Here is a 13695-nt window from a genome sequence, read left to right on the forward strand (position 1 = left end):
TTATATAGCGCTTACTACCCCTGACGAATTAGTGATGGATTAGTATCGTTTAATAATGAGTACAGTTTTAGTATTATTATGAAAGTAAAAACACGTCTCACAAGGGGCTGTGAGAGTTAGGAGAAAACCACAGAAAAGCTGAAGACGAAGGGTTGTCGCTATGCGACGGCTGTGCCTTCTGTCCTTTTTCTAAAAATCGCCATGTATAAATATATTTTGATTGAATTCATTTCGCGCTTTCACTTTTCGGTCTTAATAACACCTTTTTGCACACGACACTTGTTTACAGGGATTGTTTGTATTTTCTAGAGCCCAGTATTATTGTATGCGTTTTTCGGTGCAGTGCGCCGTGTCGGTGTTATATAAAAACACGAGCCGTGGCAGCGAAATAGGCCCTTTCGGTCTGCAGCCCGAGCGGCAGACTGACAGCTCGGAGACGTCCTGGAAGGCGGCCTCCCTCGGCTGGCGCGGGGACAGGGCACCTCGGCGGTAATGAGTTGTGACAGACTGGGGTTTGGCAGGGCTCGCGCAGCCTGTACTGAAATCATTTGGTTTTCATGTACCAAGAGCTCTTTTGTTCTCCCGTTGCCTCTGACACATGCCAAGCCGAGGTATACCTTTGACAGGCCGTGTCCTGTAATCCAGCGCCAGGCGCCCGCCCTCCCGCGCCGCCGCGGGAGTATGGCTGGAGTCCAGGCCGACTCCCGCGTTCCCGCCCTTTTCAGGTGGCGCACCTCGGCATGCTCTCCTTGCAGCACGCAGCTCCATGTCGCATGCAGATGCGCAAGTGTTGCTCGGTCTGAAAGCCAGCGAGCTGTAGAATCTTTGTCTGCATCCAAAAAACCCTAGACGTGAAAAGGTTGGATGTACCTAGTCAGCCAAGTAGTAGCTTTTGTCCAAACAATCATTGCTTCCTTAATTGGGTAACGTAACCAGTAATTTGCGAGCTTTTGGGAATGTAGAGGGCTCTTTCTCTAGATTGAAATAAAATATCTGAAAAACAATATTTGCTCTTTGGGAAGAGTCATATATGGAAACACTTAGCTACCCAGCTTGCATTTTGTGAATTTTCTTTTGTAGCATTCCATGTCTTTGTTTCTTATCTCAGTAATGCCAGCGGAGAAGGGGGGATTACCCTAAGGATTTCGCTCTTAATTTGCTCCATTAATGCAGCAGTACATCACCAGTTGCTAATTCACACCTCTTCTGCTCTGGAACAAAAGCAACCCTGGGTGTGTTTCAGTCCAAGTGGCCTTACCGTTGAGGCGCGGCTGGATCCGAAGATGCAGTGACTGCAAGCACTTTGTCTGCCAGGACCTGATTTTAATAACATTGTAAATATAATATGATCATTTATACGGGCTTTCAGCCCATCTTCTTCATCTTTTGGTTTGTCGTTTATTTCACCTTTTCATCCACCCCCCCACAGCAAACATGTGGCAAGGTGTCTGCTGACTTCAGCAATTGGCAAACTTCAATGTAGGCGAAGACATGCTTCCTGTACACAAGAGGCATATCCACACACACGCCATAGTGCCCCCCAGTGCCTGGGACTATTATGGCAATGTGTGTTTTAAACCGTGACTAAACAACCGTTGACAAATCCAAAAGGCTGGTAGCCAGTGCAGACCTATTGTTTTTTCCAGTGCACGTTAATTTGTTGTCTGGGAAGTTTTAGCCATTGAGCGATCTGCAACTTTACTCATTATCTCTACTTTGAGTGGGACATGGGCTATGAGTATCTGTGTGCTGACTGACTTTTCAGTGATACGCCATACCTGCACCCATTGGGATGGCACTGGGGGGTATAGGTTCATATATAGGAGCTGCAGGAGATTATTTTTGATATTAGTAATACCTCTGTCTTTGGGAACAACTACTATTTTCTATCTATCCAAATGGACTTTGGTGCTTATTTCATGACTTCATTTGTTTCAAAACGTCCACTTGAAGCCTTTTTCTTATGGCAAATCTTGCTTTCATTAACAAAACCCAGTCTTTACTATATTGTTTTCTTTAAAAAAAAGCTGTTAGAAATTACACTTAACCAGTTAAAAATGGTTTCTTTCAGATCCAGCTGATATTAGTGATCAAGAACCTACAGTGAACTGCTTTCAAGGGCATTCTGGTTACATCCTAATCTAGAACTGGTGATATTACTTCTTGGTCAAAGCTGGTATTTTTGTGAAACCTCCAGGTGGTCCCTTGTGTTTCTTTTAAGCTTTGGTATGAAATCGTTGATACCATTTTGTGAGATTTCTGCTGTTTGGATGGAGACTTACTTACCTCCTAAGCGAGATTTGTTGAAATGAGGAATTTCAAGTCGAAAGGTGGCCTTTCAGCAAAGGCACTAACTTGTCCAATATGTACACAACACTTCTACTAGAAAAACCTTCATCCGATTACTTCTAATGCTTGGTCTGCAATGCCGGAGCGCCCAGAAATGGTGCATGGTTGTTGGCACTTCAAACAGAGTAGCATTTTGCTACTTGGGAGCTCCTCAGCCACTTTGGAAAGATCAGTTTTTTGAGCTATCCCCACTAGTAGTTCTACATAGCTACAGCCAGAACCTGCTCCCTTACCTCACCTTATGGAGTCACTGGTCCATTGAGTGCCTTTTTTTTTTTGTTTCTTTCCGCGAACCAGCAGTTTATGCAGTACTTGAACACTCAGCAGGATGTGGCAATGTAGAAGGACGTCGACAATGACTGCTGGTAAGGCTTATAGTTGTAGCTGCCTTGTCGGTAGAGAGCAGCATCGTTAGAGGTAATGTATAAAATCTACCACAAATAACCATAGCAACAACAGTCTTTAGCCACAAGTCTTAAAAGCGCACTTAGCGAAAGGCTCATGGAAGAGCTACTTCCAGGGAGTTCAAGGTAAGACGGCATACGGAAAGGGTATGTATGTAGTGTAAAAACCATGTGCAGCTACGGGACCCAAAATAAACAATATGATATATTCTGGTTGCATGCTGGACCAGGAGTGCAGGCTAGTATCTCAGTATTCCACTTCGAGATTTACATCAATCCAGTTTAAGAGAGAACACAGATAAACAAACCCAAAACTGTCCTTGAGTATTGCAGCCAGGTTGGGGTCAGCTTTCCTTTTGATGGTGTTCCCCGAAACTTCAAGCCAGTTTCCTGTGACATCACAAACAGGAAGCGAAATATAAACTGAGGAGACAGAGACACATGAGAAACAGATTAGAGCTGCTTTATAAAGCACGCGCACCGTAGGCCATAATTTTACTTTCATTGGTTTTAGGGAAGAAAGCACTCCTGCAGGGGGGCCCGCCCCTTAAGTTCCTTCCTTGGTTTCAGCCGAAAGTAAACAGCGCATTAATAGGGCTGATGCAGAGATTTATTGGGCTGTGGCTGCGTTCAGCAAGTGCTCCTTCTGGTTAGAGCTATGTGGACTTGTGTATCTGGAACGCTTCCAGATTTCAACCTTTTCTGCTGGCTCAGCTTAAGGCTTCCGGCGCAAGAGCAACAGCAAAAGCAAAGAAAAGATGGAGAATAAAGGGGGACAGAGAAGCAAAGCCTCCCCCTTGCATTTATTTTACAGAACTAAAATACCAATATCTGGAGTTCTAGGGGGAGATGCAAAAAGTAACCACAGCTGTGTGCTTTCCTTTCTTGGCACTGCCTTTACCACCTCTAAGGCTAGGAGGTCAGATTGATCAAAGCAGGGGAGCAACGCTTACCTCTGACGACCCTAAATTACATTTGGTAAATGAATGACGTTACAGATCTCCTAAAACATAAGTGGCTCAATAAATAGCACATCTGTTTTATACTTGATGATATCTGTTGCATCAGTACCTATGGACATCCACGGTATTAACGCTAACATATTTGTTAGCATTGTTTTTTTGGCAGATAAAGCCACCCACGCTCATGGAAGTGCACTGATTGGTCGAGGATCACACAAGTTGGTTGACAGGGGAACTCTGGATTAGAACTCGGGTCTCTTGTTTCTGCTCCAAACAAGTTAGACACTATATCACATTTCTGCTTCTTTGAAAAACAAACTAGCACATAGCTAAGTGGAGCGCTGAAGAAATAAACACATTGCAATGCAGAAAACATAAAAAGTGAAATGCTCGTATTGCAAAATGTTTTTAAATTAATGTTGAGCTTAAAGACCAAAGCACTTATCCTGTAGCCTGCTGTTGGGTGTGCGGCTCTCTGATAGGCGGGTCAGATGCACTTTTAATTACTCGCTGAATGCTTGGCTCGGTTTCACTCAGCTCTGCCCATTCTATGGCTGCACTGTCAGTCTACCCACAGCAGACAAACTTGCTCCATTTACTAGATACTGTATTTGGAATTCAGGACAACAACACTTTTTTGCCACAGATTTAGCCACTTGTACCAATTCTCTCCCAGGGCAGCTTTAAAACGATATGGAGAGTCACATGTACTTTGAAGAAGCATTATTTTAGTGATACCTTGGGAGATAGGATGGTCAGTCATTGAAATTTGTTCTTAGTGCCTTCTGTTGTATAAAGTTCCTGTCCTGTGGGCTTCCTGGTGAGCGATGCTATGGGCAGTGACTGAGATTCTTCCCATGACTGGTATCCAGTGGATAGCTTTGAAGGTTCGGCTAATGTTGTCCCGTCTGCTTAAGTATATAGCTTGTTTGGTCGGGTTTAAGGCAGCACATCTAGGTACTGTGTTACTGGGTGAACACAGTACATGCTCACTAAGATATGGCGTTTGCATTTTAGGATGAAAGTTTTGTCATATTCCTATGTGATGCATTCTTATCTCAAGAAAAGTCTAACCCAATCAGTAATACACCTTTCTGACTGTTGGGAGTCCTTGCCAAGATCTATGTGGCACCTCTATCTACCCTGTAAGAGGAGGCAAGCGGGCATCAAAAACTCAGTAAAAAGCAAGAAATGCCCATGTGCTGCTTCTCTGGTACTAGAGATAATTACATAGATATGTTACACCAAACAAATTGTATTCCTTTTTTATTTTAATAATTGATGTATTTTTTAGCCCAGTCACAAAGTACTCGTTGTATCAAACGTTACAGGAAGACTGAATGGTGTGACCCGCAGGTTATGTTATATGTATTTGTAAATGGCACTATCATCCGCTAGGCTGCTGACTTAAAAAAGAGATCAATGTCCACTGAGGTGTTTTATGTGTCAATCTGAAAATCTGACTTAGAGATGTGTTTGTAGTATTACAAACATTCACCTGGAACAATCATACAAACACTTTGCCTTCAAAGTCTTTAACTAACAGCAAATCCCCTAGTGAAAATTCCCAGACGTAAAAAGTTAGAAGCAAGATGATATAGAAGCAAAATGAAGAAAACCTTGTATCGCCAAATGTGCGGAACACTATAGGAAAGTAATATTGTATATAGTTTGAGCAGAAAACGCTCCACCATGTACAACTGGGAGACTGGGTCACAACCTAAAGTCCTAGGCTTTCTGTGTTAGGAAAATAAATTTGAAGTTCCAAGATTCTTTGGGTGAGTAGTTCATGCTGTGCTAATTTTTGCAAAACAGCCTATCAGCCAACACGTGTTTCAAGACACAGTTTCTCCTTCAGGCCTGTGCTTTCTTGAAGATAGACCCACCTCAAAGTGAGTGAGGCAATGTAGTCAAAACAAATATTCCCTTCCGTGCTGCACTATGAAGATCTAGTTCAATATTTCGGCAGCAGATAGCTGGATTCAAAACAGACGTGAAAAAGATGTGACCGTTACCTGGGTCACGATGATTTCAATGAAGTTATGCGTCCTACACGGCAGGTTGTTAGTATAAGAAACTGGAGTGCGGTACAATTGTCTATCCAGTATCCAATGCAATAATAACCGTTCAAAGAACTGAAGACCATGTTTCCCATGATAGGGGACTCTCAAAAGAAATCTGAAGAACGCAAATTGTTACATCGCAATTCAGCAACAACAAAAAAAACACATACACGTGTGTGTGTGTGTATATGTGTGTATATATATATATATATATATATATATATAATCTTATATATTTACCTTTAAGGACACTCAGTCAGCCTACTTCATCCGTTTGTCTGCCGTACTGTCATCCAGATCCTTCATCCACCGACCACAGCATACAGCACATGTTCAGCCATTGGCTTACCTGACTGTCAATTACAACAGTGTACTCATGTATTGTGCATGTCCTCACAATAAGTAGCCCATTTCAGTGCCACGGACTACTGGTGCAATGTGAACTGTTGCATAAAGACACATTATGAGATTTAGATACATCTTGTTACTATACAATGTGTGTCTTCATAGAAACACTATTCACAAATAAAATAAGCATTGGTAAAGATGAAAGGTCAGCGGCTAATGCCAGACTTATTGGCTTTGCCAGTGTTTGCTAGATTCTAGCCATGTTATTCCATTGTAAATTCGGGAATACAAGTACCAGAATAAAAATAGAAGCCAGGAGTTGGTGAGATGCTGTGTAGGACGACCCTGCAGATACGAGATGTGAAATAACTTTGATGTAGTTCTCGTGGCCCAGTAGAAAGCCTGTCTGTGATTAGTCCATTGACTATTAGGACACAATGGATTATTAAATAAGAACACGATGGCTTTCATATATACGGCTTCCTCAATAATGGGCCCTGCACTATTGCTAATGGTATGTGACGAGCATCGCCAGCATTCACGCTCGCAAAAGGAGCACGTGTGAGTACGGAAGGCAACTGACCATCAAATTTCTACCCATGCTCGCCAGACAAAAGACCGCCGAACACTTGCGGTTTTCATATATTTATTGGCAACTTAAAATACATTTATCAGCTTGCGGAGTCCCACGGCCTGGTTCATATGAGAGTGATGAAACGTTCAGGATGAGAAGTTGCATTGCCTATTATTTTTTCTCCTTAGCTTACACGTGTGCCCTTGTTAGATACGTTTTATTTACATTTAGTTAAAATATTTCTAGGCCTAGGGTGTTTGCATTTACAATTGCCCCAGCCAACGAGGCGTTAAGCCCTTATTTGCAAATAAAACTCGTGGCAGTTAAGAAACAAGGGCTGTCTTTGCTGAGACAACTTGTGCTGCTCAGGAGTGCAGCTTCCGGGTCCCTCCTCCGCCTCCTCCACAAACACCTCCCTCGTCGCCGGCGCCCTCCCCCTCTCCTCGCGCTCATCAGCTGTTGAGAGCGGCTGTTCCAGATCCTGGCTCGGCGGGTTCCGTGAATGTCAGCATTGACGTCACTTTCAGATTCCTCGCATTCTTTTCACTTCTGCAGGGAAGAGCTTGAGCAGCGGAGCCGCGGCCTGCAGCCCAGAACCCCCGAGACTCGCGCGCCGTCCGCGCGCTCCGGGTTCAGGTCCGCTGCGCGCGCATGCGCCCTCTGCAAGGCCCGCATCAGTCAAGGCGCTGCAGCGCACATGGGAGCCCCAGGCAGACACTCAAGAGAAGGTTCTCATAGAGCACCTGACCTTTACAGAGAATTTGAGTCCATCTGAGCACTATTGATTGCCAAGGACAAGGCTGGCGGATGTTCGGCGCATTGATTTGGAACCCGGCCAAGATACCCATGCGTTCTTTTATTTGACCTGTGTGCTAGGCAGGCCAGGCAGCTGTGTACCAAAGCGAGAGATGTGCTTGTGGAAGGCTATCCTGTCGGAAGCATGGTTCAGTCACCGACATTAGAAGGCTGGATAAACAAAGAATTCCCTCCTAAAGGCAGCTGACTTTCATTGGGTACGAAAGATTTCGAGTTTTGGTGGACAGTCCCTTGGGTATACCCAAACTACTCTCCTTTCAAAAAGTTTTGTAATACCGTACCCCTTCAGCTCACCATCTTTTATCGGGTGTCACCCCCCCTTTAAACTTGTCAACCTCTTAAGACTCATCTACGCTCTCTGAACAAGTCAGAGACCTCGTAGCCTTCAGAGGGATCTTGCCTCACCCTCTAAAAGTTGTTCATCTAGATTGATTTCAGTGTCCTCACCCTCCACAAACACTCACCCTCCTTTGAGATTAAAAAGATTGTTATGTGTGCCATGATCTTCTGCACGTTAGCGGTGCACACCAGGAAAACAGACCTTCTTAACCTGCAGGTGCATAACGATGCCCATCGTCTTGCGAGACAGCTACCGCATAGGTTTTCCAGGATTACCACATTTGGGGTCCTCAGTGACTGAGCATGTCTTACGTTAAGTTAACAGCCTTTCAGCTGTGAACTGAACACTTCCAGATCCTGATCCCAAACACAGAGTTGTATTGGAAATGATGTTGGTGATGTCGGACATGTACCATGGCTAGTGTGCCATGGGCCTTAGTGCAAGGAAGGAAACAGACCCCTGTTTAAACTGTGATACACAGCAATATTCATGGTTCAGTAAAACCTTCGGGACCTGGTGCTAGTGCACCTGCTGCAGAAATGAAAGACACACCTCCTGCGAAGCATAATTGCACCCCGTAGAAACTGATGAACCTGCAGATAAGATGAATTGTGTTTAGCTCCTGCGAGGGCGATGCTGAAGAATGGTTGACTTTTAGATATTACAATTAGGCTCCCAGTTTAATGGTTTTTATATTTGACATTTCCGTCTTTGTGTATGCATATTTATTTTTTGACCATCTTATTGTTTTTTATTCATATTTATTTAGTTTTGAGAATAAATCGAGTGGTAAAATGGTATATTTCAACATTTATTTATCTGACAAATAGGCATTCATACTTTATGCCTGCAGCATTTTATAAAATGTAGCAGTCAAATGTAGCAAAACACTACACAGACAGGTAAATATTAGCATTATGCCGCAAACATATGTTGAGATATGCCTATATTTAAGGAAATTTCAGCCCGTTTTTTTTTTATTTACCTACCTTCCTGTCTATCGGCTCAGCTGTTGTCCTGGGATTCACGAAAGACAGCATGGAGACTAACTCAAAAGAGGCACAATTTTCTGTATTTTTCCACTTTTAAAAATAAATACAGACTGGGATCACATTGTTTTCTGTCTGTATTTATCTCTAAAAATCAGTTAAAAAAATGGAAAATTGTGAGCCTTAATTATAAAGAACAATATGTGAAAGCCTTGACTAGCTGCTCAAAATCTACACTTAAATGTCCATATACCTTTTCCCAGTCTAGTTGTGATATCACTCCTCCCTGTAACAGTAAAATGGCAACACTACTCTACAATATTCATTTATTGCCCTTGACTTCTAATGTTTCCATCCATACTGCAAATGCCATCAAAAAGAAGAAAGTGGCTCTAAACACAATACCAAAACAATGTAAAAAACTTACTAAAAAGTAACTCTTTGTCTCGTATATTATGTGACAGTTCCTTATATGCAGGTCATGATCAGTAGCTGATATATGGTTTCTTGGCCTCTCTTTACTTTGCACAATGCTGGAGATCAGGACAGGAACACTTCCTTCCTCCCATCCCCTTCCCTCCCTTGCCTGTCCCCCTCCCTCCCTACCCCCTTCACAAATAAAATGATCTATAGCAGAGACAGCTCACTACACCATGTACACAAGCTTATTGTCCCCTTGCAGGGATTTATGTCTTCTTCAGGCGTTCTTTGCACTGTTTGTGATGTTCTGTAGCAAGATACGTCACTGATGTATACTGCACGGTGGGAGCCTGCACAGTACAATTACCTCTACATGAAAACTCTCTGCACCAAGGTGATCGGCCGCTTATGCCCTCCTCCACTCTCAATCCATACAGCGCTTGAGCCTGAAGAGCAACGGAAGCAGGAGGCCAATGCAGCTTTAAATCTCATTAATAATGCACTCAGCTCTCTCTGCACTGAAACCAGAGACACGCAGAAGGGCCCAGCTTGGCGAAGGCCGAGCCACTTGCTGGTTGCAAAGCCTCGTCATTGGCAGCAGTGGCTTAAAGCTGTATGCACTGAATGCAATCCAGACACACTCCTCCCAAATTTCCCCTTTCCCTGTGCAATGAAAACTTTTAAGTAGAAGTCGAAGTGATTGGCTGTGGTGATTAGAAGTATTCGTGCTTTGTGATATGTGGGCTTCCATACTGTAACAGTAAATATTAGCTCAGTTACGGTTTCACATATACTTTGAATGGTGCGTTAAACCCACCGGAGCTTTATGGCAATGAGGTTAATACGTTTTTGATTCTAAGATCCCTAATTAGGTAAAATCCTTCATTTAATTGTCCCTAACTTTATCAGATGATAACCCTAAGACACAAAGGGCCTGATTTAGAATTCTGCGGATAGGTTACTTGGTCGCAACAGTGACAGATTGCCCGTCTGCCAAAGTCTAAATCCCTTAGGCTATAATGGGATTTATATTTCGGCAGACGGTATATCCGTCACAGTTGGGACGGAGTAACTCGTCCGCTGAGTTCTACATCATGCCCAAGGTATTTGGACTAAGATCACACTGTGTGGACACGCAAAAAATCCAGGAATAGAACCTCGGGCCTCAAGGTTCAGCAACAGATAACTTGCATTTCCTCCCAGAGATTGTTTTAATGCTTTCTTAAACCAATCTTGTCTTACACAAAGAAGATCAGTTGAAAATCCTTTGACTAGTTTGTCCCATAAATGAAGTTTCCCTATCAGTCAAATATCACTCTTGTTTTTTTTCCCAGTGGTATAATCTCTTTGATTCCGACAATGTGCTTACTGAGTTAAGTAGACATCCTTTCTTGGAAATTTGTCTGAGCTCCAGTTAGTAATACTTTAGCTGACTCGCGTACTCAGATACTGAGAATATTTTCCATGCAAGGTTGTGCTAAACCAGCAATTTAGTCTGCACAAATGACTTTGGATGTGCTCTTTCACCCCAGCTTTAAGTCCTCAAGAAATAGCCTCAAGCACATTGATCGTAGGAGGGTATCATTAAACCTGAGAACTTGTATTGTGAGTATATTATGGATGTGCTGACTGGCGTCTGATCAGAACTTTGCATGTTTTACATTGTATAAAGCATTGAGTTAGACTAGGTTAAAATTCACAACGTTGTTAGTTTTTTGTCAAGTAATACTGTTGAAGGGAGGGATGGAAGTAAGAGTCAGCCTAGACAGAAGTGAATTTCATAGCTTATAGGGAGCACAAGGCTGTTGGATTAAAGGTCTACAACCTACATTACTTGCCTATGTTGCCTTTAAGTTCTTCACATTGTACTTTTGTAGTGAATGTTATTTTTCTTGTGTTTGTATATTGTGCCAGTGGTACTCAGATTTGTTTTTGCAATGTTAAATTTGCTGTCAACTTTATTTTTTGGAATTTTGACAATATCAGTCTTCAAAGAATGAAAATGTCTGCTTATTTTATTTTTTTCGCTGTTAATAAAACCAAGTGTTTATTGAGGAAGGGCGAACCTCTACCAAAGATGAAGACAGGCACGTTTTGTCCTTTATATTTCAAATATATCTAACTCCTGCTCGGCTTGCAGCCTGGCATCATGTATGTATGAACTCACTAACCTTTATTCCAGATCAGCCCGTACAGTCTGTCACCCAGTGCTGCACCTGGCATTCTAATTTTCCTTTAATTCTTTATACAGCTCGTGTTGCAAAAATAATGTATTGCACTTTTTATTTTTTTCTTCTGACATTTTGCTTGTGCCTGGCAAAATTGATTTTCACTTGTACGAAGAAGTATCAGGAATCCTTCAATACCTGGATCGTTCTGTGCTGCCTTCATATCACATCTTGGGGTCCTCATTCCAGTCAACGCATAATGTCCTTTTCTGAAAAGGTGAACTGGACCACATACGATGAGAACAGTTTGGTGAACAAAACTTCTGACACGTCCCTGTCCTGTTTGGCTTAATCTCAGAGACAGCTGTACTTACTTAAGGAGTAAGTATGACTTCAGTGATCAAGAGAGGCAGAGTGATCATTTCTATATGGTCCGTCATCATCTAAGTCTTAGGCAGACACATTCCTTTTCAGTCAAATTTTCTAAAGGCATTCAGGTCCAATGTAGGAATACAGAGGACTCCCTTGGAGAAGTGCGGCGGATTGTGTCATACACGGGTCAATAGGAAGAGATCCATTTTATCTCAAATTTAAAAGACTGACAGGGCTGCCAGTCTCCAGGATGCAGAATTGTTATGCTGAAATAGAACTCTAATGATACATCGGGGACTTGAGTGATAAAATGTACAGGTAGGTAATCTGAACAATAAATGTCACTGTTTGGATTGGATTTCTTCAAGGTCTGTCTTGATTTAGTGATGTATAAATTGCTTTTTTATTTTGATAAATGATTAATTTGTGTATGTCACATGTGTCTATAGGAAACGGGTATATCAGCGCAAGAGCCTCTCCTGGCCTCATTCCAGTATCAAACGGCAACAGTCTGGGTAAAGTCATCCCTGCCAAATCACCTCCACCACCATCACAGAGCAACCAGCTCGGGCCCAACAGCCGGAAACCAGACCTTCGTGTCATCACCTCCCAAAGCGGAAAAGGGCTAATGCACCATTTGGTGAGTGAATGGAGTTATGGCAAAATAAGTGAAATTAATCGAACACAGATATTCACTTTAGTTCTGCAGTTCGTGTAACCAGCTTAGTAATTTTTAGGGTCGAGCCTGATTTACATATGTTTCGCTTGCGAGATGCTTTAGTAGTTAAAAAAGGGCTCGGAGCCCCGTCCATGTCACGTCAGTGTCTTTCATTGGTTCGTAGGCTTGCCTGTTAAAATCTGCTTGCTTTCATTAGTGGAAGGCATGCATACGTCATGCGTTTTCCGGTGGTTAGCCCTCCTCAAGCGCAGCTACCAAGTACTGAAAACATGCGAGGCTCGTTGTTTTCCGTCGGGTTTGTGGACTACTTTTTATCTTTTTTCACAGCACGATCTCGCTTGGCAGAAGTCGAGCACTTTCCATGACATCGACCCTGTTACATAGTTAATTGCACTTTTGTCGGTTACTTAGATAATTGCACTTTTGCCGATAGGTTTCACTACGAGTGAACTGTAGCAGCACGATAGCGCTCTTTTTTTTCTCCATTTAATGTGGCAAGAAAAGTCCGGTTGGGAGTTTACAACTGCTAATAGCTCTAACTCGGAGAAATGCGAGACCCATTGTATTGCAAATGCTTGTTTTTCTTATCAGTGTTGGTGAGTTTTACCCTGAGTAACACTGGGCATTAAAGTCTCTCAGTCCAAGGGACCCTTTAATGGAAGCATACACCATCTATAGTAAATGACGAACCTTGTGTTGTTTGAAGCATAAACATACCTGGTGGATCTATTAAACTAGACACTGTTCAGTCCCTTTAGTGCCCTGTTGCGTTATGTGTGAGGTTAAAAACCAGGAAGGGTTTAACTTCCCTGATGTCTTCTCAGAGTAGAAATCGCCTCAAGGCAGTCGAGAATACTTAAGGTGCTGAAAGTGAGGGCCTAATAGTTTAACTTTATTTGGGATTGAAGGTTCTTCTGAATTTGCAACAACTTCTGATCCTCCAAGTTTGACCTTCCCAGACGTGGTTACCATTCATTTCTGTAAGCATTCCTCCTTATTAGTCAGTGTTAAAGTCTGTTCGCATGCAATGAGACAGTAAGATGAGTTCTGTCGGGAGTAGTCCTTAAAACTCTGGAAAACTGGCTTATCAATGATGGTTTCCTCAGGATTTAATACTGTTACCCTTTTTTAATGCAAAAACCAACACATAACATTTTAATTGTACGTGTAGTAAATGATTGGTTGCCTGGAAAGACGTAGTAGTCAATATT

General features: G+C 42.6%; 1 protein-coding gene across 9 annotated transcripts in view; it reads left to right on the forward strand.

Annotated features, from left to right (window-relative positions):
* MEF2D (myocyte enhancer factor 2D) overlaps window positions 1-13695 on the forward strand; it is a 383277-nt gene that overhangs the window by 336032 nt on the left and 33550 nt on the right. For all 9 annotated transcript variants that reach the window (XM_069218042.1, XM_069218035.1, XM_069218039.1 and 6 more), the window contains one exon: window positions 12255-12445. In XM_069218042.1, coding sequence (XP_069074143.1) covers window positions 12255-12445 — 191 coding nt within the window. The remainder of the gene's footprint in view (window positions 1-12254; window positions 12446-13695) is intronic.

The sequence above is a fragment of the Pleurodeles waltl genome, chromosome 12, assembly GCF_031143425.1.
Source record: "Pleurodeles waltl isolate 20211129_DDA chromosome 12, aPleWal1.hap1.20221129, whole genome shotgun sequence".
Lineage (NCBI taxonomy): Eukaryota > Metazoa > Chordata > Amphibia > Caudata > Salamandridae > Pleurodeles > Pleurodeles waltl.